Raw genomic sequence first — 27,930 nt, 5'->3', positions numbered from 1 at the left:
TGGAATTTGAAAAAGCCAGACTTGTGAAATGGTGGTTACCAGGGGAGGAGGGGGACAGGAAGCTGTTTAAAGGTACAAACTTACAATGAGTCGTAAATAAACCCTAGAGATATAATGCACAGTACAGTTAATATAAACAATATTGTATTATAATCAAACTTGCTAAGAGACTAGAACTTAATTATTTCAACTATTAAAAAGGATAATTATGTAATAAGATAGAGGTGCCAATTATTGCTACAATGGCAACTATATTACAATATATAAATGTACCAAGTTAACATGTTGTATACCTTACATTTATACAATGTTAAATGTCTAATATATTTCAATAAAAATAAACAGATAAATAATGTTTGATGTAACTTTAGTTAGAAGTCTCCATCAGAAATCACAAAGAAATACTGATTTCTTTTTTTGAAAATTGGGTGACCATATAACTCATCTTAAATACTGGGATACTTTTAAGGGTAAAAGGGGATAATAATAATAACGATAGTAGCACCACCAGGGCAACATGGATAAACCTAGACATTTGGTCATACTATAGAAGGAGAAGAAAAATTAGAATAAGAACTATTCATACTGTGATGTTTATGGTTCTCATTTAGGAGAGGTAAAGAAAAAGGTATGGTACGGTTTGCATATAAGATCAGATTCTAGAGATAATTTCCTATGACATATCCTCACAGGAGCAAAGATTACAATTAAAATCCTAATTCTGGTACACTAAAACAAACAAAAAGAAACTCACCTCTGGTTTGGGGATGAAAGCCTGACCTGGAATTGTCAAGATGTGCTGAACATCGCAGAGGTACTGGGCCATGACGGAAAGGCGACTACGCTGCTTGCTTCCTGTACTGGCTGTAAGTCTCTGCACAAGGACACAAAGGAATTTTAGCAAGTAATTCATTCATTATCTATGAACACTAGGTAGATTTTTTGAGATAAATTTTAAAAGCATAGGCTATCTGACATGATACAAAGCCAACATGGAGAATATTTTCCTCCAGTACTGAGGTACATCTAAGAAGTGTGAATTATATCATATACAGTGCACTCAAAAATATCATATAAGAAAACTTCCCTGCCACTGGCTGTTGGGATTTTCAAACCACTGTTATATTATGTAGAAGATACTGTATGAAACAAGTAATCAATAAATATTGATAAATGAAAAAGTTAGCAAGAAAAATGAAGAACTAAAGATGCTTTAATTTTATGAACTACCCCAATATCTGAATGAACATTTTCAGTGGTGTGCTTTTCTTTACTTAAATGTAATAAAACCTTGAATATTCAGAACTATTGAAGAATTGGCTGTTTTTGACAACTAATTTTTACAAAAAACTAGGAATTTATTCTCTTAAGCACCCAAACGTTTTTATTTTAAAATTAGGTATATTCAAATTAACTCATAAATACAATTTCAACCAATAACCCAAAAGGATTTTTAAAAAGAACTTTAAATTCCATATAAATTTTATATGAAAAAGCAAAGGGCCAAGACAGCCAGCATACTCCTGAAGGACATCAGTAACAGGGGGAACAGGGGGTAGGGGCTGCTGTGTGGAGATGAGGTGGGCGTGATTCACCTTGCCAGATATCAAAACTAAGGCAGTATGGTATTGCTAGAGGTACAAACAGAGCAATGGAACAAAAACCTTAGAAAGAGACCCAAGCACATGTGGACATTTGAACTGTGACAGATGTGAGGTAGCAGCTGCCAGTGGGAAAAGGAAGGCTCCTTCAGCGATACTGGTGTAAACAGGAATCTACAAGGAGGACAATGGAGGTCCATATCTCACATCACAACCAAAAATAAATTCCAAGTGAATTAACAGGAAGGGAAAAATTTTTAATTTTTATAAGTAAATATCTATGACCCCCATGGTAAGGAAGAATTTCTTAATGCAAAAGCAGAAGCCATAAAAGAAAAGACTGACATATTTTGTTCTATTTAAATAAAAAACTTCTATATAATAAAAACACTATAAAGATAAGTCATAGACTGAGACAAGGTATTTGAAACTCGTATCTGACAAAGGATTAGTGTTCAGAAGAAACTCCTATAGCTCAATAATCAAAAGATAAACAACTAATAGAAAATATGATGAGAAATATGGTAAAAGCAACCCAAATGAACCATAACCATAAACTATGCTTAAGTAAATTACAGATTAGGGACATGCACATTAAAACCATATGAGATACAGTTTCACATTCATGAAATGAACAATATTTAAACAACAGAAAAAGAACCTGACAGAACCTAATATTGGCAACAACACGGAGCAACAGGAATTCTCGTATGCCGCTAGTGAGAGGGGAAATTGGTACAAGCACTGTCGTCTATCATCTGGCAATATATAAAGCTAAAGTTGGGTAAACCCTTATGATCCTTCAGGTCTACCTTTATGAATATATCCTAGAGACCTGCTTCACAAGGAGATATATACAGGGATATTCATTGCAACATTATATGTAGTATCCCAAAAAAAGTGGAAAAACATAAAGGTCCATCAACAGGTGAATAATTAAACTGTGGTAATTTTGACAATAGAATGCTAAATAATAGTTACAATGAATAACAAGAGACACCAATGTAAATCCCAAATAGAGTAAACAATAATTAACAGAAAATGTGTACAGTATGACTCCACTCACATAAAAACTTCAAAAGATTATTTCTTATTGTTTACTCTCTATGTGCATGTGTATATCTATCTATCTATATCTGTAGAGCAAGCAAAACATGTTCATGGGCATAATATCAAGTTTAAGACAGTTCAATTCATAGGAGGGAAAAGGGGGATAGGAGAGGGCTCCAAACATATCTATTTTATTTCTTTAAAAAGATATGAAAAATACGGCAATATATTAAGATTGGACAAAGCTGAGTGGTGGATTAAAAAATTAGGCATACTTATTTTTCTAAAATGTAGCCTGCTTCTCTACGTTCTTAGAACTCCCTGGACATTCTAAATCTCTTTTGAATGATAGAGTCAACATTACAAATACCAACAATTACTGGAATAATCCTGGGGCCAGGTATGCCTGTGCTGTGCCGTACTACTAAACAGTCAAAGATGGAGCACTTTTTGAGTTACTGGGTTGGCCAGAAAGTTCATTTGCTCCCCCCCCCGCCACCGCCCACCGCAAGATGGCTCTAGTAGCACTCAGCTGTCTTTAACTACATTCGAAACAGATTTGTTAGATTGTGACAGCTGTCATATCAGCGTGCATTGAAAAAAACTTATCAAAATTGGTAAATTTTTGTGTAGCCATTTTAATATTGAAGATGAAAGAAAAAAGCAACATTTTCGGAATATTATGCTTTATTATTTCAAGAAAGGTAAAAACGGAACTGAAAGGCAAAAAAAAAGATTTGTGCAGTGTATGGAGCAGGTGCTGTGACTGATCGAATGTGTCAAAAGTGGTCTGTGAAGTTTTGTGCTGGAGATTTCTCGCTGGACGATGCTCCACTGTTGGGCAGACCAGTTGAAGTTGATAGTGATCAAATCAAGACATTGAGAACTCAACGTTATACCACCCAGGAGGTAGCCAACATACTCAACACATACAAATCAAGTGCTGAAAGTCATCTGCACCAGCTTGGTTATATTCAACGCTTTGTTGTTTGGGTACCACATAAGTTAAGTGAAAGAAACCTTGACTGTATTTCCACATGCAATTCTCTATTTAAATGTAATGAAAACGCTCCGTCTTTAAACCAAATTGTGGTGGGTGATGAAACGTAGATACTGCACAATAATGTGGAATGGAAGAGATTGTGGGGCAAGCGAAATGAAGCACCACCACTCCAAAGGCTGGTCTTCATCCAAAGAAGGTGATGTGTACATGCTGGGAACGGAAGGGAGTCCTCTATTGTGAGCTCCTTCCGGAAAACTAGATAATTAATTCCAACAAGTACTGCTCCCAATTAGACCAACTGAAAGCAGTGCTCAATGAAAAGTGTCTGGAATTAGTCAACAGAAAACGCATAATCTTCCATCAGGACAATGCAAGACCACATGTTTCTTTGATGACCAGGCAAAAACTGTTACAGCTTGGCTGGGAAGTTCTGATTCCTCCGCCATATTCACCAGGCATTGCACCTTTGGATTTCCGATTACTTCGGTCTTTACAAAATTCTCTTAATGGAAAAAATTTCAATTCCTTGGAAGACTGTAAAAGGCACCTGGAACAGTTCTTTGCTCAAAAAGATAAAAAGTTTTGGGAAAAAGATAATGAGTTTTGGGAAGATGGAATTGTGAAGTTGCCTGAAAAATGGCAGAAGGTAGTGGAGTACATTGTTCAATAAAGTTCTTGGTAAAAATGAAAAATGTGTCTTTTATTTTTACTTAAAAACCGAAGGAATCTTTTGGCCAACCCAATATAGTTACTGTGCTGGGTGTTTCTCTTTCCTGCTTCACTGTCATGTGTCAGATTCTAATAGTCCCTTTTACTTTGCTGCTTCTAAGCAGCTGTGGGCATGAACACCACATAATTTGGCTTGTAAAAGCTTTGCCTTAGGTAAGATTTTAAAATAGGCTTTAATCTGAGATGCTGAGAAAATTTCCTATGGGCAAAATTAACCGTAGATTTTGTAGCATATTTTGTTACTTAGAAGCCACCCCTCCTCTCAACCCTTTTTACTTCAGATTACCTGGCTCTTGTCTGTATTTGGACAGTTAAAATTACCGGGAAGTCAAGTTCAAGACAAGTGATGAGTTGCTACAGTATATATAAGAAAATAAATTCTTCCTTTCTAAAATGTAAAGCCAAGAACTGTACATATTCTCATGCAAATATCAAAAACAAAGACCAATAACTGAAGTATAGACTTAAGTTAAAGAATAAGCTTATGGATCAAATGGTCAAAAATATTTCTAGTTCTTTATAAAGAAAAAAGGAACTTTACCACTGGCATAAGATTCAAAATTTTTAAAATGCATTGTGCAAACTGGCACAATTCAAAGCAGTTGTATAAAACTAAAATGCACCATGAACATAATCACAAAATTAGAAAATAAACCAAAAGAAATGTCCAGACTTAAAAAATTATCTCATCCTAGATTTTCTTCCAGTATTTTACTTTACATCTGAAAGGTGTGTTCCCACTGAAGGGAATTTAAAAATCACTTTAACCAAAAAGCAAACCAGGGAGGCATGGATGGTAAGCTAATTTGCTATAAAGACACATTTAAGTACAATATATTTCACCTAGAGTGCTATGTATCCAGTTCTGCCAGGAGAAGAGGTGTCCTGATGGACACCTATCCAATGTAACCCATCCAATCTTTGTAGCAAATACACACAGGCTGTGAAGATGAAAATATGTGAATCGTATCTTATAACTTAGAAAAAAGCAGCACACATACCTGTCCCTAATTTATTAAGGAAAAATTCAAGCCACAAACCAGAAAGCTCTGCAAAAAGATTTCATTAAACACTAGCATAAGAGCTAAACGGTCGATCAACCATTCAAACATGAATTGATGTTTCTCTGATAGATGTATTACAAGTAAAGCTATGAAAATTCAAACTCCATCACAGGAGAGATTTGAAAAGCAAAAGCCCAGGGAATCAAACCAGGTAATTTTTCAGTAAAAAGAATAACTCTTAACCCTTGAGCTTTTAAAAAATTCTGATTGAATATAAGAAAAACAACGGGTCAAAGAATTCACAAGGACAGTGTTATTTATTTTCCTATTTATCTAAAATAATTTTAAGTACAAATAGAAAAATTAGGCTTATACTTGAGAAGCTGCACAGCCAAACACCAGGGATGTTGAGAACTAGATAATTAATGGAGAGGTGATTCCCTCCCTGCCAGGGATGTGGCCATTAACCAGCCAGGGTCCCCTGGAGATGGCAGGAGATGAAGAGGCTGATGCTGGACCCAGAAAGAAAAGACCATAGGTCCGGTCACAGAAAGAACGTGAACATCGTGACTTCAGCAGAAAACATATGACCTATGTTCAAGTTCAGCTTTCCCTGTAACTAGCTCCACAACCTTTGGAAGACATTAAACTACTTGGAACCTCAGTTTCAACATCTATGAGGTTAGATGAGATCTGTCAAGGCCTCATTTATTGCTACACAGTCTGATTCTATTTTATGAGCTGTAACTTTAAACTGTCTACACGCCTCGTAATGTGTGAGCTGAATTCTTAAATTTACACCCTGTAGTCTTAAGAGGAACACGCTCATTTCTGTTCTGTAACTCACAAAGCCAAGCCAAGCAAATGTTTAAAAGTGCTTTCTGTGGCTAAATACAAAATTACAAATATAACAGTGTCAAGAACAAACAGAGGTTATGTAAGAGAATGCTTAGTCTCCCATTGAAACTTTTTTTTTTTTTTTTTTTTTTTTTTTTTTTGTGGTATGCCGGCCTCCCTCTGCTGCGGCCTTTCCCGTTGCGGAGGACAGGCTCCGGACGCGCAGGCTCAGCGGCCATGGCTCACGGGCCCAGCCGCTCCGCGGCATGTGGGATCCTCCCGGACCGGGGCGCGAACCCAGTTCCCCTGCATCGGCAGGCGGACGCGCAACCGCTGCGCCACTAGGGAAGCCCTCCCATTGAAACTTTCACTTGCAAAAATCAGTCAGAGGAGCAGTGTTATCTACACTTCTAAAGCATTCCGTTAATTACAGACTCAATATAAACTCTTCTCAATATTAATATAAAATTTAACTAAAATCAACTTTTGGTTAAAGAAAAATAATTGCATATGGTTAAGTGGAAGCAACACTATTATTAATAAGCACAACTGACAGTGAGTCATTGAAAATGTTACCCCACCTCTTCAGCCTGTTCCTTTGCTCTTTCCCGCCAAAGAATCAGAGTACATAGTATTTTGCATTTCTGTTGTGTTACTGAAGAACAGAACTACCATAATAATCATGTCAGCTGAGAAAAAAAGACCAAGGACAAATCCCAAAGTTGAGAAAACAACTATTAGCATGGCCTCAACTCAAACCAACAGAAGAGAATTAAGAGTCACGAGGAGCAGATGACTAGGACCTTAGGAAAAAGAGGATGTCATCTTAGCGTTTCTAACAAAAAAAAAAAAAAAAAGTAGGACCTTCTTTTTTTTTTTTTTTTTTTTTTTTTTGTGGTACGCGGGCCTCTCACTGTTGTGGTCTCTCCCGTTGCAGAGCACAGGCTCCGGACGCACAGGCTCAGCGGCCATGGCTCACGGGCCCAGTCGCTCCGCGGCATGTGGGATCTTCCTGGACTAGGGCACGAACCCGCGTCCCCTGCATTGGCAGGCGAACTCTCAACCACTGCGCCACCAGGGAAGCCCGGTCCTACATTTTTGTGATGGATTTTATAGCCAAATAATCTAAAACAAAGTACTTCCAACTATGGCGTTATTGACATTTGGGCTGGTTAGTGCTGAGTAATTCTTTGCTGTGGGGGACTGTCCTGTGCACTGAAGGATGTTTATCAGCATCCCTAACCTCTATCCACTAGATGCCAGAAGCATCCCCAACATTAAAAAAACAAAAACCTCAGAATATCCATTATCTTGTCAAAAATTATCAGGCTTGTAAAGAAGTGGAAAAACGGGACCCATAGCAAAGAGGGTGGGCAAAGTCAATTGGTAAAACAGTACAGAAATGACAGAGGTAATGAAATTAGTAGGCAAAGATCTTAAAATGGCTATTACAAATATTATACATATGCATAAGGATGCCAAGAAAAGCATGAACATAATGAGAGAAAGGGAAGATATAATAAGACTCAAATGAAACTTTCAGAGATAAAAATACAATATCTGAAATGAAAAATAAACTGAGTAAAATTAACAACGGATTAGACACTGCAGAAAAGAGTGGTATATTTAAAGCTGCAGAATGATCCAGCATTGCCACTTTCAGGTTTATACCCTAAAGAAATCTTGCCTACGTGCGCACCAGCTGACATCAAGATAGGAACGTTCATGACAGTTTTGTTTGTGATAATGAAACACTGAAACTAATGCAGGGTCCCAAAACAGGAAAATGGACAGATAAATCTGACAGATAAATAGTCAAAGAGTGGGTAGTAAATAGCTGTACAAATAAACTACAGCTATGAACATGAGCAGATCAGAATAAAAAGAATACAAAGAATATACGTTGTATGAACCCACTTGTATAAAGTTAAAAAATGGACAAAACTAAAGTATATTAATTCTACAGATAAGAATCTATGCAATAAACTATGCAGGGAATAATAATTCGCAAACTCATGGTATAGATTATCTTGGTAGCAGGTGGGGGACAAGAGATGTAATCAGAATGAGGTATACAAGAGGGTGTCAAAGATGTCTGTAATTTAATTATTAACTTGACTTGGGTGGTAGAGATTCATATGTTCTTTTTATTAAGCCATGCATATACATTATATACTCTTTTGTATTTATATGTCATAATGAAATTAAAAAAAAATGCTTATAGTCTACAGATTACCTCCTTAAACCTCTGCACTTCAAAAACTGCTCTCATCTGCCCTGAGGGTTTATTTTCTAGAGAGACAAACTTGGAACACTCCAGCCATGGGAATGCCCAGCAGGCTGAGCTGAATCAAAGTCTATCTATTGAATAATAAGACATGCAGCCCCCTTCCCTTTCTCAACTCCAAATTATCACATTCTTTTTGTTTTGTTTGGTAATTTGATCACATGATAAAATAGCCAGAAAAAGTTAAAACTCACCTCTGCCACTTCCTTTTGAAAAGTCAAAGTCATCTGGGTTCTGCCATAAGCAAAAGGTCCATTTCTATGAGAAACATTTTCAAGCCATTTGATAATCAGTGGAGTTGATACACTAAAAGGCAGATTTCCGATAATATGTACATTTGGAGGATCTGGTTGGCATAAGAAAAAAAAAACTTGGAATGATTATCTCATCAATATATTCTGAATACAATTTTAGCTAAGAGTAAAATCAAACTGGGTATTAACAGCATCAAACAAAAATATACAAAAAGATATGGCTAAGTATTTTCCAGTCCATTTATTCTTCAGAAGCAATGTTTTCTCACAATCCGCTTGGAATTATCAAGGAAAAAAAATCCTACTTAATTACTATTCAGTCAGTCAAAGTCTTCAGGTTTTGGCTTAGGAAAAATAGGAAAAAGAACTGGTTTGAGAGAAAAGATCATTTGCTTTGGACATGATGAGGTCAAAGTTCCTATGGGGCACACAGATGAAGCTGTCAGATACCTAGGCAGGGGATACAGGCTGGACATGAAGATTAAGTGTGTGCAGCATACACAAGGTAAATGAAACCCCAGGGGAGGAGTAATCCAGGCAAACCTGCTGCATGAGAACAGCAGATTCCACCCCTTCCCCCCATCTCAGAAACATGTAAGATGTGGGTGGAAAAATAACCACCAGCAAAGAATAGTTAGAGAAAGCTCCCAACAATGTAAAGGAGGAATAGGAGGGCCTGGTACCAGGGAACACAGGAGCAGAGAAATAGTCTAGAAGAGAGTAACAGATTAATGCCAGGGAACTTGAGATGGTTTGAAGCAGGCAGTTAGGTCGGTTGTCACTGTGTCTGTGATGGGCTGGGCAGGCAGAAACCTGAAGGTTGGTGCCGAGAAGAGGACAGTGGGTTGAAAGGGGGAGACGGGCAGCGCCGGCGTCTCTGAAGAAGCCTGGCGTGCAGCGGCCAGAGACAAGGAGGGCAGCCATGGGGGCATGCCAGAATCGCTCCTCCAGGTGTTCTGAGGGGTTTTACGGGCAAGAAACACACCCCATTTATCTATGTATTCCAAGGAGCTGCACATGGCAGGTACCCAGTAAACACTGTCTGTGAATGAAGAGCGCCTTGGTTAGTCACTGAATGTGAAAGACAATGGAAATAAAGTTAGAAAGGTGCGCGTACAGCTTGGTTCACTAAAACACTTCTTTTTTCACCACTTGGAAAAAGTAACACTTTACAGTTCATTCCATCCTTATATGGCATCATAAAAATGGAAAGTTTATTTGAACAGAACCCAAAATATCTGAAAAATATCGGGTAAATAAATTAGAATTATAAAATCAAATTACTTTATCTTACTTTGGAACAAAGTGGAAAAGCAGAAAAAATTGCAATGCGCATTACCTATTTAATTCTATTCACTTATTTTTAATATAAATATATAATAAACATTTATAATGTATAATAAATAACAAATATTTGTGATCTAAATAATTACAAAAGAAAATAAGAAAACCAACCCAAAGTCACTTACCATCCTCCCACTGTCTTTTGAGACTTTCTGGAAAAACCCTTTCTATCTTAAATGTCAAGACATCTCCATGGACAATTCTCAGTTTTCCAGGTGCTGCATCAGAAAGCATCTAGTTTACAAAAAGGTCAATAAAATGAGCTCAAACACTTTGGAGAAGAGTAGAACTAATTTTTTTTCTTCAAGTCTGTGCATCATTAAATAAATCTGAAAAGCCAGACGAAGAATGATCATTAATGAACTAATAGCATGCTGTGTCCACTGCAACAGGCAACTATGGTGTTGGACTTTCAACACATAAGAATGACTGGGGATAGTGGCAGATAATAGTATAACAATAGCTTATAACATCACAAATAATACATTACCTTAATTCTGACCCTCAGAATGACTTGTATTTCTGTACAGATTTAGCAAAAACTCAACTTTTACCTGTCTTTTTAAATTACAGACTAAGCAGTCTCCCAAGGCAACAGAAATAAAAACAAAAATAAACAAATGGGACCTAATCAAACTTACAAGCTTTTGCACAGCAGAGGAAACCATAAACAAAACAAAAATACAACCTACAGAATGGGAGAAAATATTTGCAAACGATGTGACCCACAAGGGTTTAATTTCCAAAATATACAAACAGCTCATACAACTCAACAACAACAAAAAACCCAATCAAAAAATGGGCAGAAGACCTAAATAGACATTTCTCCAAAGAACACATACAGATGGCCAATAGGCACATGAAAAGATGTTCAACACTGCTAATCATTAGAGAAATGCAAATCAAAACTGCAATGAGGTACCACCTCACACCGGTCAGAATGACCATCATTAAAAAAGCTACAAATAACAAATGCTGGAGAGGGTGTAGAGAAAAGGGAACCCTCCTACACTGTTGGTGGGAATGTAAGTTGGTGCGAATGTAAATTGGTGCAGTCACTGTGGAAAACAGTATGGAGGTTCCTTAGAAAACTAAAAATAAAATTACCATATGATCCAGCAATCCCACTCCTGAGCATATATTCAGACAAAACTATAATTCAAAAAGATACATGCACCCTAATGTTCATAGTGGCACTTATTCACAATAGCCAAGACATGGAAACCACCTAAATGTCCATCGACAGATGAATGGATAAAGAAGATGTGGCACATATATACAATGGAATACTATACTCAGCCACAAAAAAGAACGAAATAATGCCATTTGCAGCAACACTGATGCAACTAGAGATTATCACACTAAGTGAAGTCAGAAAGAGAAAGACAAATACCATATGATAACACATGTAGAATCTAAAATATGACACAAATGAACCTATCTTTTTTTTTTTTTTTTTTGTGGTACACGGGCCTCTCACTGTTGTGGCCTCTCCCGTTGCGGAGCACAGGCTCCAGACGCACGGGCTCAGCGGCCATGGCTCACGGGCCCAGCCGCTCCGTGGCACGTGGGATCTTCCCAGACCGGGGCACGAACCCGCGTCCCCTGCATTGGCAGGCGGACCCCCAACCACTGCGCCACCAGGGAAGCCCTGAACCTATCTTGAAACAAACAGAATCACGGACATAGAGAACAGACTGGTGGTTGCCAAGGGAGGAAGGGGGAGTGGGGAATGGAAGGATTGGGAGTTTGGGATTAGCAGATTCAAACTATTACATATAAGATGGATAAACAACAAGGTCCTACTGTGTAGCACAGAGAACTATATTCAATATCCTATGATAAACCATAATGGAAAATAATATTAAAAAAAGAATGTATATATATGCATAACTGAATCAGTTTGCCGTACAACAGAAATTAACACAACATTGTAAGCCAACTATAGTTCAATTAAAAATTATTGATAAAAAATAAATTAGAGACTAAGGACATTATAATGAAATACTGAGAATTAATTAGGAGCAAAAAAGATGGACTTAATTCAACTAAATCTTTGTAGCCTAAGTGTAATACACAAAGGATTCTACATATTACCAAGATCTTTAACTTAATCGACAACTAGAGTCAAACAAGCAGAAAGTCATGTGTCATCGCCAAGCTGTACATGGCACTCTGAATCACTCCCTTGAGCAGAGTACCCCTAAAGTACTTCTGATCCACAGGCACTTTCAACCTAATGAATTACCCTGCATGTTTTAACAAAAGCTAGCTCCCAGCCTATTTCTACCTTCTACTATTTGCTTTCCTTCCTCTTCCTTCAGTTTTTCTGAGTAAAAAAGAAAAATAAAGGAAAAAAGTACTCTTTATCTTCTTTATTTTCCCCCTCCATCTCATCCACCTTTGCGTCACATCTTAAGAAATGCTTACAATACTGAGGCGCGGGCACCTAACTAAAAAGAGCCTTACAGCTAAGCCATCTATAAATTTGCATTGTGTTAAGTGCCCTGGACCCAACACAAAACTTGATTCTTGAAGTCCTTAGTTAAAAAACAAACAACAGGGCTTCCCTGGTGGCACAGTGGTTGAGAGTCCACCTGCCGATGCAGGGGACACGGGTTCGTGCCTTGGTCCGGGAAGATCCCACATGCCGCGGAGCGGCTGGGCCCGTGAACCATGGCCGCTGAGCCTGTGCGTCCGGAGCCTGTGCTCCGCAAAGGGAGAGGCCACAGCAGTGAGAGGCCCGCGTACCGCAAAAAAAACCAAACCAAAAAACAAACAACAACAGCAACAAAACCAGATGCAATCCCTGAGCTTATAAAGCTCAACATGTAGAAGTGACTAAAATCAATGAAAACAAACACATCTAAAGTAGGTTACAAAGGAAGAGGTAACCCTCTTCTATCTCACAGTAAATCTCAGCTCAGGGAGCTCAGAGAACCTTGGATCCAATTCAAGGAACTTTTGCCCTGAGCATCTGTTGGACCTTCTTTCTCTAGCTCAATTAAAGCTAACTAATTCTCCTAACTCTCCTCTTCACTAACTCAGGCAACTGAGGAAGGACGAAAGCACCACCACAGAAGCCAGAGAGGAGAGATGGACCAGGGCACCCAGTTGTAGATCACTCACACCTTTGGGTCAACAATGTGCCCTGCACATGCTTCTTTAGAGCACTGTGTATTACAATTATGTATATTTACGTTTCTTTTCCCTGCAACAACATAGGCCCCTTAAGGGCACCTGTTTCTTATCTACCTCAATATCCCCTGCAGCTGCAATAGTACATAGTAGGTGCTTCATATATATTTGATAAGTGAATGAATAAGTGAATGCTCAAATGGCATTCAGTTTTCTGTGAAGCTGGAAAACTCCTCTCCTAGACTGTGAGATTTGGGGCTCCCAAAATGTGTAGGGTCCGGAAACTTGCAAAGATTTATTTCACTGATAAATCAATTAGAATTTGAGAAATGCATAGCTGAAATGCATATACTAGTTAGAGGCTAAACATTTTAAGTCTGGGAATCATCTACTTTGATACATTTAGCCATGGTAGTTTAGCAAAAATAATTGCGTACCTCTGATATTAATGTACTTATGGATTATTTTAAGTTACCATGATTTGCTAAAACTTAATCTGATGAGTTCCAGACAATTAATCTTAGAAAATATAATAACCTCAATATATCATAAAAATAAAAAAGGAGATAGCTCTCTATGGGACAGGTTCTTACTGTATAAAAACTGTGTATTTAATGATAGCATTTACCATCAATGACGAACTTAAAATTTTTTTCTATAATTATGCTTCACATAATTAAAACAAATAAGCGTACCAAAAACGAAGAGGCAGAACTAAAAGCTTATGTTTCACAATGTCAATATATAGAAAGTAATGAAGTAATCAGTAATTAAGATGAAAACAATGTAAATTTGGCTTTTTGGCATTAACTTACATGCTCTGATAACTCAACCAAGTTTGAAATGTTAATTTTTTCCACACTGACACAAACAGCTGCATACCAGAAACCTGATATAATACACATTCACCTTCCTTTCCTAAGTTTAAAGTTGCTCTTTTTTTTTTTTTTTTTTTGGGATTCCCCTTCAGGCTTAAGTGTCAGTCAGTGAAACAGCAAGTCATCCCGTTCTTTAAAAAGTCTACCTTTCCCAGGACCACTCTGTAGCTTAATCTTCCCCTTTCTCACTCCCTACTGCAGAAGGAATGAATGCTGGTGTTCAGTTTTATGGGAAGGCCCTGAAGCAATTATGGAGGCAAAAAAAAAAAAAATGCTATACAAACTGAAGTGACAGTATGATTACAGACAGCAGCCATTTCAACACCTGATGATATTCAGCAGTGACATAGAAAGACCTTCTAACTAACCTCTAACTAACAGAGGAAAATGTTTTCATTATCATAATGATATCTGAGGAATGACGAAGGGGTGGGAAAGATCGCTATTACAACCCTTCAAGAGTAACACTTCAGAACATTGGAGGTATCGCCTCATAATGTGCTCAAAGGCACAGCTGACTACGAGGGCACACACTTGATCACCGCCAAATGGGGATTTATACAGACACTCCAATTATTCTATCATTTTTATTTTAGTTTCCAATCCTATATTCTTCCAAAACGAGGCAGGAGTAAGCTTTGAGTAACAAATATTCCTTAAATAAGGCTGTAAAAGAAGAAAGAAAGCCAAACCACGATAGCAGAAACATGTAGGTAAATGGTGAGAGCTTTACATCGTTAACAATCCTGGAGATGTCAGATCTCACAGCTGACATACTGAATTATATCATTTTCACTCAGTATTGGAAGTAATTATACCCAGTTTCCAAGAGATCATGTGTTTTTCTGGTATTAAGTTTTGTACAGGGGGCAAGGGACAAACAGAGAATGCCGTTAATAAAAGTGAGAAAACAAATGCTGAAGTATTCTTCACATGGTCACCTAAAAATCTCTCTCCTCTTAACAAGTCAAGGTCTTAGTGAATGCTTTCTGTGGGGGGCAAGTAGCTATGGTCTAACTAGATAGTTTGCTGGTGATCTAATTTGATGAGGAAAGAACTTATACCCAATTATAAGGTACTTATGCCCAATTACCGATTCCTTGAGAACAAAAATCTGTATCAAATAGCCATTTTGTATGTTGTATGCCACCTTCTCATGGTGAGGGGGCTCATGGCAGCCAACACTGTAGAGTGGGCTAAAGATTAGTTACCCAGCCCAGTGATATTACCTTCTTTCTAACCTGCCACAAAGTAGGAACCCAAACACTGCTGAAATAAGGGCTGGACAAAACTGTTAGGCAAACTCTATGATAATGAATCTACCGTATGAAACACAATAGGTGAAAAAGTTTTTTTATTATATAGAACACACAGAAAAGACTAATGCTATTATTCAAAAGGAATTTAAGATAATGTTACAAATGACTTTTCTAAGGGTGAGGATTACAGCATGATTTCAAAAAGTTAGCCTACTTTGCTTTTTAAACAGGGCCAGAACATGTACAGTAGAAACTCACTCACTCAGACTCATCAAGGAATTAGATGTTTGATTTAATAAATTTTCTATTCAACCAATGTAACTCCTTTAAGTGTTAACATTTCTTAAACAGAAACATACAGATGGAAATCTTTCTAAACCGTATTGCACAATTCTCTTCCTAACCCAAGAACAATGCACCCAATTTCACCCTTTTCTTGACTTGGGTCGCTGTTGCCTGTAAAGCAATGGCCTCAATGGTTATGATCCCTTAGTGCTGTGCTTTTTTTCAGTTTTATATTTGCTCTTTATAGCTTTTCTGCCACAGTAATAATTGTTACTTCTTGTTCTTGTCAGTGGGTCTGCTTCTAGCATTGATCTCTGTACTTAGAACTTACAGTGGACTAGGAAATCACTTTGGCTATAAGTCACCTTTTGCTAATTGGTTGAGTGTTGTCTATGTTATGCTTAACTATGGTTATATTCTATATCAAGTAACTTACATGTGGAAAGTATGTAATTATCACAACAGAAAGTCCTCCTTATTTAAAATTTGCTAGCAATGAAAGAATTTCAAAATTCTACTACCTCTGATTAAAAACAGCTCCTTTTGTCAGGATGACTAGATTACTTTATATGTCCCTTTACAAGACGACAGGGAAGGAGAATAATTATAATAGCAACCATTTATTGACTACTGGCAATAGGCCAGGCTCTTTACACAAATTTCTATCTATCTTGTAATAACCACAAAAGATAACTATCATTCCCATGCTGCAGATGAGAAAGCTGAAGCTAAAAGATTCAAAGGCAAGCTCAGGGTCACAAAGCTAGTGACATATATGATATCTGAACATCAGCCTATTTGATTCTCAATGCCATGAACTCTCTACTTTGCCTATCAAGTAAGAAATAATCACTCTATTTACCTACTATAAAATCCCAGAGGTAATACTAACAATAATCAATGCCTTACTATCTCCAAAATTCCATGAAATAAACATATAACTTAACAGTTAGGAAGAATCCTAGAGCTTCTTACTCTGGTCAAGATGAAATATAGGAGACCAGATACATTCTTTTGCCTTAAATGAGAAACTGACAAAATAGTTGAGGCAATAATATTCAGACACTGGACAACAGGAAGTGCAGGAAAACCTGCAGATCCAAGAAGCTCTCACTGTCCCACGGGCAAGAAACATGAAAAAAATGACACCAAGGCACATCATGATGAAACTGCTCAAAACCAGTGATAAAGAAAAAAATCTTAAAAACAGCCAGAGAAAAAAGACAGAAGTAAAGATAAGAATGACAGCAGATTTCTTGTCAGAAACAACACAAGTAAGAAAATAGCAGAGCAACATCTTAAGAGCACTGAAAAAACCCAAAAACCTGACACTATGTTTTTTAAACACAAAGGCAAAATAAAACACTTTTTCAGACATACTAAAAAACATTTATTACCAGGAGATCCACACTACAAGAAATGCTAAAGAAAGTTTTTCAGGTAGAAAGAAAATGATACTAAATAGAAATATGGAAGAAGAGCAATCAAAATAATAACCACATGGGTTAATATGTAAGAATTTTTGCTTATTATTTAAGTCTCTTAATATGGAATTGACTTTTAAAACAAAAAAATAACATTGTATTGTGAACCTTATACCATATGGAGAAATATGGCAACAACAGCACAAAGGCCTGGCAGGAAGAGATGCAAGTATACTATTGTCAGATCTGTATGCTATACATGAAGCGGTATACGTAATTACTTGAAGACAGACTGGGATATGTTAAAGACAGATGTATACTATACACCTTCAATAAACCACTCAAATAATAAAATACAGAGCTATAGATAATAAACTGCAGTAGACTGACTACTGGCCCCACAAAGATACACATCCTAATCCCTGGAACCTGTGACTATGTTATGTTACATGGAAACAGGAACTTGGTTGATGGGATTAAAGATCTTGAGATGGGGAAATAAGCCTAAATTATCCAAGTGGGCCCAATGTAATCACAAAGGCGATGAGAGGCAGGAGGATTAGAGGCAAGAGCAGAGATGTAGAAGCGAGAGGTACATGAGCTAATGATGGCAGGTGGCCTCTAGAAGCTGAAAAAGGCAAGGAAACATTCTCCCCTGAAGCCTCCAGCAGAATATAGCCCTGCTGACCTTGCTTTTAGACTTCTAACCCCCAGAACTGTAAGAGAAAAATCTGTCATTTTAAGCTACTGAATTTGTGGTAATTTGTTACAGCAGCAATAGAAAACTAATACATAAGGCAGAGATGGCCAGCGTGGTGGGGAAAAATGCAAGACCCACTACACACTTGCCTATGAGAAACACACTTAAAATATAAAAACAGAAATAGGTAAAAAGGATGGAAAAGATATACCATTCTAATACTAATCAAAAGAAAGATGGAATGGCTATACTAATATCAGACAATGTAGATTTCAGAGGAAAGAATATCACCAGGGATCAGGAAGTTCATTTCAAAATGATAAAGAAGCCAATCCATAACAAAGATATAACAATCCTAAATGTTTATGCACCTAAAAACGGTATTTAAAAATAGGTGAAACAAAAACTGATAGGACTTGCAAGGAGAGACAGACAAATCTGCAGTTAGAGTACAAGATTTCAATACCTTTCTCTCAATAAATGATTGAACAAGTAGACAGAAAATCACTAAGGAGATAGAAGACTTGAGTAATGTCAACTGACCTAATTGAAATTTATGCTGCATCCAACAACAGCAGAATGCATATTCTTTTCAAGAAACATTTACCAAGACAGATCGTACTCCATATGCCATAAACAAGTCTGAATTAATAAAAAATGATTCAACTCATGCAAAGTATGTTCTCTGATTACAATGAAATTAAACTAGAAATTAATAACAGAAAGATCTGAAAAGCCCCCAAATTTGCAAACTAAATGATACACTTCTAAATAATCCACAAGTCAAATAAGAAACTATAAGGGAAATCTGAGCTAAAGTTTTTCTTTAATATCTCAGAAAATATTAAAAAGAAAAAGGAAATTAGAAAGTATTCTGAATGCAATGAAAATGAAAACAACATATCAAAATTTGTGGGATTCTCCTAAAGGTGTACTGAGAGGGAAATTTATTGTACTAACACCTATAAGAAAATAAGAAAGGCTTCAAATCAATGACTTCAGTTTCCACCTTAAACTATAGAAAGAACAAATTAAACCCAAAGCAAGAGGAAAAAAAATTTCAGACCAGAAATCTATGAAATAAGAAAACAATAGAGAAAAATCAGTGATTCCAAAGCTGTTTTCATTTGTTTAAGATCAATAAAGTTGATTACTCTGTAGCCAGACTGATCAGTAAAGAGAGATATGCCAATTACCAACATCAGGAATGAGAGGTGACATCATTACAGACTCTACACATGGTTTATTTACCATTAGAAAAATCAATATAATTCGCTATATTAATTAAAAAAGAAAACCATACGATTATCTCAAAAACTCAGAATATTCTTGCAAATCCAATATCCATTCATTATTTAAAACAAACAAAAAACTTCTCAGCAAACTAGGAACAGAAGGGACCTTCTTCAGCCGGAAAAAGGAGATCCAGGAAAAACCTCCAACTAACATCGTACTCAATGGTAAGAGTCTGAATGCTTTTCCCCTAAGACCCGAGAAAGACAAGGATGTTTACTCCTACCACTTCTGTTAAACACTGTACTGGAGGTCTTAGTGCAAGATGAAGAAAAATAGTGACCAATAGATTGGAATGGAGGAGGTGAAACTGTCTTTATTTGCAGATGAAATATTAATATATGCAGACAATACTAAGGAAATCTACAAAAGAGCTACTAGTAAGTGAGTACAGCAAGGCTGTAGGATACAAAGTCAATATCTAAAAATAAATGGTATTTCTACAAAGTAACAACAAACAACTTTGAGTTAAAATTAAAAACCAATACCATGTACAATAGTATCAAAGAATATGAAATAGTTAAGGGTAAATCTGACAAAAGGTGTGCAAGACTCGTCTACTAAGAACTATAAAACATGGCCATGAGAAATTAGAGAAAACCTAATAAATGGAGCAATATATCACGTTCATGGATCAGAAGACTATACTATTAAGATGCCAGTTCTCCCTAAAGTGATCTACAGTTTTAATCCAATCGCAATCACATGCGGCTTTTTTTTTTTTTTAAGTGGAAATTGCCAATATGATTTTAAAACTAGTTGGAAATGCAAAGGATCTAGAATAGCAAAAACAATTTTGAAAAAGAAGAACCGGGTTGGAAGACTTACATGACCTGCTCTCAAGTCTTACTATAAAGCTACAGTAATCAACACAGATTGGTACTGGTGAAAAGACAGACCTATAGATCAATAAAACAGAACTGGAAGTCCAGATATGGACCAACACACATAAAGCTAATTGATTTTTGACAACAGTAACAAGGCAACTCAATGAGGAAAAGATAATATTCTCAACAAATGGTGCAAAAAAAAAACTTTACCCTTACATCACAATATATACAAAAGTTAACTCAAAATGTGTCATAGGCCTATATGTAAAAGTTAAAACTACGAAACTTCTAGAAGACAGGAGAAACTCTTAGTTTGGGTTTTGGCATTTAAGAAAAAATTTTCTCAAAGTACTGTGACTCTGAAACATGCATTAAATTTAAGTGCTAAAATTTCATGCACTTATATGGGGTATGGTGGAAGCAAATTATATTGACTCCATTTTGAGAATTTAGAGTTAGAATGATCTCACGAAGATTAGGTCTAAACAAGTTTCCTTACTGAAAATATTTTAGAGATACCTTCATAATTTTTCTGCTCATTGTAAGGAACTAATATTACCTAGTGATTCATAGGGATTTATTGTAATATTTTACTCCAAACTGTAGATTTGTAGATTTTCAAGGTTCATGTTCCTCTCATTGTGCAAAAAGAAGATCAAAGTGAGACTTCTGCCTTTCACTGTTATTTTTGTTTTGTCATGGAATGTTTAGAACAAGAGGAGAGCAAGTTCTGGCAGTTTATAACTTGGCTCACCTGGAGCAAACCAACGAGGAGGCACTCTAACTACCAAATTAAGGTCTCTACTTAATCAACACTTGGAAAATTGGAGAGGGATTTTATTTTTCTCCTTCCCATTTACAATCATCCCTTGGTATCTGCAGGGGATTGGTTCTAGGACCTGCCGAGAATACCTAAATTCACAGATACTCAAGTCCCATAATCAGCCCTCTGTACCTGTTCAACCTCAGATTCAACTAACCTCGGATCGTGTAGTACTGCATGTATTTACTGAAAAAAACTGTGTATAAGTGGACCACTGCAGTTCAAATCCGTGTTGTTCTAGGGTTAACTGAACTTTGAAAATCAACTTATGTTGCTTATGATTCTAAGAATTTGCACATTATTCAGGAAATAAGCTTTCAACTCAATTAGCATTCAACTTTTAAAAAAACTGAGATACAATGAACATATAACATTATGTTAGTTTCCGGGGCACAACATAATGATTAGATATATGTGTACACTGTGAAACTATCACCACACACTTACAAATTTTTCTTCTTGTGATGAGCACTTTTAAGATTCACTCTCTTAGCAACTTTAACATATACAGAACAGTATTAACTGCAGTCAGCATGCTCTACATTACATCCCCAGGACTTATTTTATAACTGGAAGTTTGTACCTTTTGACTAACTTCACCCAGTTCACCCAAGCCCAACCCCCAGCCTCTGGCAGTCACCAATCTGTTCTCTGCATCTACGAGTTCACTTTTGTTTTGTTTTTGTTGTTTTTTTTTTTAGATTCCACATTCAGATAAAACATCCAGAAGAAAATGTAGGAGAAATTCTTAGTTTTGGCCAATTATTTTAAAACTAAGGTGTAAAAAGCATTAAATTAAAAAAATATTGATAAACTGTACATGATAAAAACTAAGTTTTATGCACAATCACAAGAAAATGCAACCACAGTAAGAGAGAAAGCAACTCCACATGTCCAATACTAGTCTGATGAGTTGGAGACAGTCCCAACGTTTCCACAGCACTGGGGATTTTCTGGCGCTCCAAAGGAATAACATTACTTTTCTCCTATACCTCTTTCCAGATTAGCAGTCTCATGAACAATCCTTAATTACCAAAAGTGCCCAAGGCATGGGGATGATACTTTGATTACTTATATCAAAATTGTACTGAGTGCCCACTAAAATGAGGCATTCATTTAATCCATAACAATCCTATGAGCAAACCAAGGCACAGAGAGATAGTTACCTGCCCAAAGTCATATAAATAGTAAACGGTAGAGCCTGAAGTCAAACACAAGCCATTTGATGCTAACAGTCTGTTCTTCGCTACAAACTCATACTATAATGCTTCCACGTATTAGGTATGTTTTCTTACATTACAACACGCTGATAGTGATAACATAGGTTTCACTATGTTCTTTCCCTTAGGCTGCCTCGTGATAATATTTTAAGAATTGAATTAAGCTACACATGACATACTTTCAGCTAGCAGACATTTTATAAATTATTACAATTTCTTTAAAAAGTAATTCTATTAGCTTAGATATCACTAAAATGGAATCCTTAAAATAGATCACTCTCCTTCTGCCTTCACTGAGTTTTATGATTAATTTAGTACCTCTAAAAGAAAGTGGTTTTACATATTGAAACATTCTTTACAGGAAAAAGAAGTCTATTTGATATTTTAGTACCCAACATTTCTTTTTAACATAAATTCCTTTCCTGCATATAAGACACTAAAAATTAATTTTGCCTCTTCTACAGAAACAAAAAAGAAGTCAAATACACATTTCTTGCACAGTAATTTACCATGAAATCAACCTTCATGGTTAGGGAAAAAAAAAGCACAAAACTCTTTTGATAATCAATGCTACACAATTATTCACTTTCACCATTAAATAACACATTTAATCAGCTAATTAGATAGATCCCTACAAAGACAGAGAGACAAGCTGTTCATCTCCCATGTGAGACATTACTGAACACCTGCTATGTGCCAGGCACTCTTACATGTCAGGGAACAAACCAAACAAAAATCTCTACCCTCATGGCGCTTACATTCCACGGGGTGAGACTGACAAAGAAGAACATATAGTGTGTCGGATGATAATAAATCTCATGAGACAAATAAAACAAGGCAGAGGTTAGGAGTGCAGGAACTTGCATAGGCAGTGGGGCAGGGGCAGGTGAGAAGAGAAGAGTACAATTGTCTTTTAGTCTGTCTTCAAAGATCTTTAGTTGAAATCAGAGAGGAGAATATATAAATTAAGCTGGCGATGAGAAATGTGATTCACCTCCCTGCCTAATGAGAAAAAATTACACGTTAAGAGAGGGTGAGATTTAGGGTTAAGATGTCCCTTTAAGGGGAAAAAAGTCAGATGAGTCTTCTTCTCTATGCCCACAAAAGGGTTAGATAAATGAACCTGCAGGCAATTATGTAGTGTTACTCAGTTTCTTTTTATCATCTTACGCACTCACCAAAAATAACAATATGATCACTTCACCTCCCACTGATACACCGCTCTTTCCTCGAATAAAGTTATAAATCTGAAACCAATTCTATCAATAAAGGCTGACAAAATTAGATGAAACTAAATACATAATTGTTTTAAGCATAAAAACTAGAAATAGCAAAATAATGAGAAAAAAATCACTAGGTTTCTAAAAAAATTCAGAGGCATGAACACAAAGCCCTAGATTTTCAAACAAATTTTTTCTAACTGTTCTGGCAGAAATTAAACATTTATCCATTAATACATACAAAAGTATCAAAATGTCCTAATTTTAAACCAATTTGTCCTCTTGTATGAAAGTAACAATGTAGATAATTTTATCTTTCTGCCGGACTCGCCTAATAAATTGCTACTCATATGAACTAAAGGCTAAGGGCTCTTTTAAAGTTTCAGAATTGCAGAGGAATCAAAGGCCCTTTTAAGCGCATTAAGTGCCCCCCATGAAGAATTCCCTTTACAAGATCCCCGATATAATCTGTTCCACTGTTTGCCACTGTTTCAAAAATTTAAGTCCCTCCTCATTTTAAATCCACATCTGCCCCCCTCAATTCTTACCTACTTGTTTCAGTTCTTTTCTAGAGACCCAAACAAGCGGCCCCTCCCCACCACAACCGTTGGTAGGCAGCTGTCAAGCCCCTCACTCAAGGCTTCTCTTCTCCTGTTGAAACACACCCAATTCCTTCAAATATTTCCCATATGACATCACCTACTGTTTTAGATGCATGTATCATTTCATTTAAACCTTATCTTAACTCTACATGTACAATGGTACAACTTAATTTCTTCACTTAAAAAATCCTTATACAAATGCCTAAGCTTAACAATTAGTCTCTCTCAATGAGGCATATGTCTTATCTTTTGCTTGTAGACATGATTTTCTGAATTTAAATGAGGTTCTCAGAAGTCAGTATTGGCATTACTTAGTTTTACTTATTTTTGAAAGAATGGGCCATGACATGCACAGCTATTAGTAGATAAAAAAAGGTCACACAAGGCAATTAGTTTGTTTAGTATCGATGCATAAAGCAGGTTTATTCAAGCTGCGGCCAACAGTTCATGTGGGCACGCTGGCTAGAAATGCAGATTCCTACACCACTCCAGACTATGGAATCAGAATCTCTGGAACGAAGCCTGGAGAGCTGCAGTTTGAGGCACAAACCACAGAATCCTTGGATACCCTGGGGTTTAAGAATCGTTGTTTGAAGATTTATATTGAGTTTTTGCCTCCTAAAAAAGACACCAAGTATCTCACCTGTAGTCCAGGAATAAATCGACTATCCTTTTCAACCACCAGAAGTTCAGCAACACCGGCATTGAGAATGGATCTTGTGATTCCCCCAGGCCCAGGGCCCACTTCATAAACATAAGCATTTGTCAGACTGCCAGCTTTCCTTACAATTTTATCTAGAGAAAAGAAAGTTTCAGTCGATTACCTTGGCAAATTTCAACATATGGAGTTTAAAAAGAAAAATAATCTACACAAATTCTTATCAGCAATTACTCAATCAACTAATCTTTTATATATTATAGAATATTTATCCGATTATTTAACGCTCAACCTAAACCAACATATAGTGGCCATTCAATATTCTACCATATAACTGGTGAATTGTACCAAACCCTTAATAAAAATAAGATTACCATAACAAATTTCCTTAACGTAAATTTAGCCGACATGGTCTTTTCTACCTGTTCCTTTGCCAAGCCAGTCAGTTCCTAAGAAGAACTGCCTGGAAAAGCACGCACCACTTCTCTACAGTTGTTGAACAATGAATATTTGAATAAGCAGGACAAGTTTCACACTCAGAATTTCCAGCGCTGCTAGTTAAAAATCCAGAAGCAAAAAGTGCTGGCAGTCTCTCTTTTTACCAGCAGGCATCTAGTTGGTGGTCGATACGGCAATGGCAGCAAGTTCCTAGCTCATAGAACTTGCAGAAACTTGGATTCTTGGTTATTTTCAGGAAAAAGTGACATTTAGCAGTGGAGGTTTCTTAAGCTTTGCAAACGTGCAAGCTGATACGAGAAAATTAATTTTTTAATTAATCGATCTAAGTTAGCAGACCTTAAGAAATCATGGAAAAGCAGATTACTGAGGATTCACTGCAATCAACCATCACTTCTGGAAAAACAAACAACAGACTGGTTTTATTGACTGAGATATTAAAATCCAAGCAATTGGGCTTCTTGGGATAGTGGAAATTTAGCCACTGAAAACATACCAGCACTTCACTGCATTGTTCACTGATATCGTACAGTCTCATTTTTGCTTCTATTATTGATAACCCACCCTTGTAGGCTTAGAGGCAAAAACAGTCTCTCAACCACCCAAAACCAGTTTTCTCTTTAATGGGTGCCAGGAGAAAACTTGCACCCACTGACCATCTGTTTGTTACAGGCGCTTTACATGCATTCTCACAGCAAATCCTTACAGCACATTAACTAAGAACTACTATCCCAGTTTAACTTCTCTACACTTCCCGGTTTCTTTGTTTATTATTTTATGTGGGTGAGGTCACCTAGAAAGCAAATGGAAGAGAAGGGACTCCAGCCAGCTCAGGTGTAAATCCTAAAGCCAATCCTTCCTCCACTAAAGACCAATGCCTCTTGGAGGCAACAGAGAGTCTGCATTAAGCACAGGTATCGTGGAGTGAATCTAATGTTCTCATTTTTTTTTTTTTAAATGGAGAGCTATCACAGTAGGTAGGACAGTCGTCCCACCTTAAACTCTTCAGAAACATTCAAATACAAATGACTATCAAAGAGGCACTGTCAATTCACTACACTTGGGTTTCCATCTTGCTCTGCTCACACCTGAGCTTCTCACCTCACACAAGTACCTTAATTTCCCTTCACTTTGGCTCCTATAGAAGAGGGAATAATAGTACCTAGATTCCAGAATTTATTCCTAAAGGTGAATAAACACTCACATGAAACAATGTACATGAAGGATTTTTTTTGGAAATATAAAGACCTGTATTTTCAGTCCTGAAAATGGTGCTCTATACCTAGAATGTGGCTAATGACTAGGAGAAAACGTTGGTTCTGGTTACTACCAGGAGCAAAGAATTTGAGAGGTGGGTGACCTTTTAAAGCTCTTATAGTAGAGCTCTCCTCGAATTAAAAGATAAGAAAACTGAAACCAAGTTAAGCTATTTTCACCCAGTTATACTGCTACTGGCCTGTTCACACTGCTATTCTACGTCCAAAAAAGTAAAACATCCTATCCTTGCTTTGTGAACTGTACTTCATTTAACAGAAAATGAACTTTCGGGGTGTGATTTACTGATCCTTCCAGTTTCTGAAGAGGGACCAAACAGAATGAAATATCAAAACCTCAGAAACGTTAAGTATTCCAACCGTGAACTAGTGGACATATGTGATATACATCGTATTATTGAAGTCTCATCTTTTAGAACGACCAGCACTCAGAAAGGGTGGTAGAGGTTAAACGAATATACACGTTTGTCAAAATGTATCACACTGTGCGCTTCAAACAGGTGAATTTTATTGTACTTGAAATGTTACTTCAGGAGTGGGAACGTAAACTGACTAAAATGTAAGCTCCTTGAGGACAGACTTCGTCTTGCTCACTCCCATATCCCATCTTCAGCTCGAGCACATAGGGGTTGGTTTAATATGTATTTACGAAATGAATATTTTCACCCTCGAGGATTTTAGACTCAACAGGTAAACGTTTAAATAACGAATCCCATGAAACTGACACTCTTCCGACATTGTTACTGATAAAATCCCTGCTCTAATTTAACTGCATAAAAAGCCAATCTCGTCAGCATGTGCAGTGTATTTCGTATTGTTAACACACCGAGACTCGAATTCCAAAACCGCCTTTCAGGAAACGCGAACCCTTCTAGGCCTAGTGTTTGCTCGGCGTCCGCACAACCTGCCTTCAAAAGCCCACGGCAAACACCCCTGAGCAAACAACGCATTCCACACGTCCCCTGGGCGGCTGGACTCCGGAGTTCTTTCAGTTCAAGGCGGCAGAAAAGCCTGACTGAAGTCCACTGCACGCCTGTGCCTTACCGCCGTCACCCGCCCGCAGGGTCCGCGCGACCCCCCCTGACCCACGCCCCAGGGACGCGGGGGGAAGACATCCGGGGAACACTGATAAGTCATCCACCTGTCAGCCTCAAGTCCAAGAGAAAATTCTGGGATAGCTGCTTCACGGCTCGCAGTCCAAACAACTTAATGATTTCTCGAATCGTGGGTAACGGCGGGAGACGGAAAACGCCGAGCTTCCCGGAGACGGCCATGAACCCCAGCTCGGCCGCACAGGTCTCACGAAGGCCCTCCCCCGCGGTTCCTTAAATGAAGGCGGGCCAAGAGCCCGGTAGAACTATGGCCCGCCTCCGAGCCTGCCTTATTGGTCAGACGTACCTCGACGGAAGCGATAGGACGCGAACAGGAAGTCCGGTTGCACACATGGCGCATGCTCCCCGTCCGGTTAAGCGCGGTGCGTTCTGGGTACACGCTGGTTTCCGCACGTGCGGGCGGGGGAGGTGACTACGGGCCGGGCCTCTAGTGGTTGGGCGGTGGCCGGAGCGGCCCGGGCGGGGCGGGGCGAGGCGGAGCCTGGGCAGGAAAGGGGAGGGGCGGATCCAAGGGTTGGTGAATGAAGTTCTCCTGGTGGATGGGCGTACCTACAGCCTCTCTGTGAGGGGTCGCGAGTGATTAGAGGCAAAACTGTTGATTGCTAATAACTCTCCTATGGTTAGGCGTTTTTAGAACCTCAGCACTGCA

General features: G+C 37.6%; 1 protein-coding gene across 1 annotated transcript; it reads right to left on the bottom strand.

Annotated features, from left to right (window-relative positions):
* TFB1M (transcription factor B1, mitochondrial) lies at window positions 1-27,487 on the bottom strand. Its single transcript, XM_028494801.2, has 6 exons — window positions 27,311-27,487; window positions 24,425-24,576; window positions 10,235-10,343; window positions 8,706-8,857; window positions 755-874; window positions 1-62 (listed from the first exon to the last, which is right to left on the bottom strand). The coding sequence occupies exons 1-6, from the start codon at window positions 27,441-27,443 to the stop codon at window positions 36-38; spliced, it is 693 nt and encodes a 230-aa protein (XP_028350602.1). The 5' UTR covers window positions 27,444-27,487; the 3' UTR covers window positions 1-35.
* Window positions 27,488-27,930: the final 443 nt, after the last annotated feature.

Source organism: Physeter macrocephalus, chromosome 10 (assembly GCF_002837175.3).
Source record: "Physeter macrocephalus isolate SW-GA chromosome 10, ASM283717v5, whole genome shotgun sequence".
NCBI lineage: Eukaryota > Metazoa > Chordata > Mammalia > Artiodactyla > Physeteridae > Physeter > Physeter macrocephalus.
The sequence above is the reverse complement of the archived record's forward strand: the minus strand, read 5'-3'. Positions and strand labels throughout refer to the sequence as shown.

Excerpts from the sequence above, each read along its gene's own strand:
- TFB1M (XM_028494801.2), bottom strand. The coding sequence starts at position 27,443 with ATGGCCGTCTCCGGGAAGCTCGGCGTTTTCCGTCTCCCGCCGTTACCC. Across the intron at positions 24,577-27,310 it reads CTTGGACTTGAGGCTGACAG|ATAAAATTGTAAGGAAAGCT; the intron begins GTGGATGACTTA and ends TCTTTTCTCTAG. Across the intron at positions 10,344-24,424 it reads GATTTATTCCTGGACTACAG|ATGCTTTCTGATGCAGCACC; the intron begins GTGAGATACTTG and ends TTTGTAAACTAG.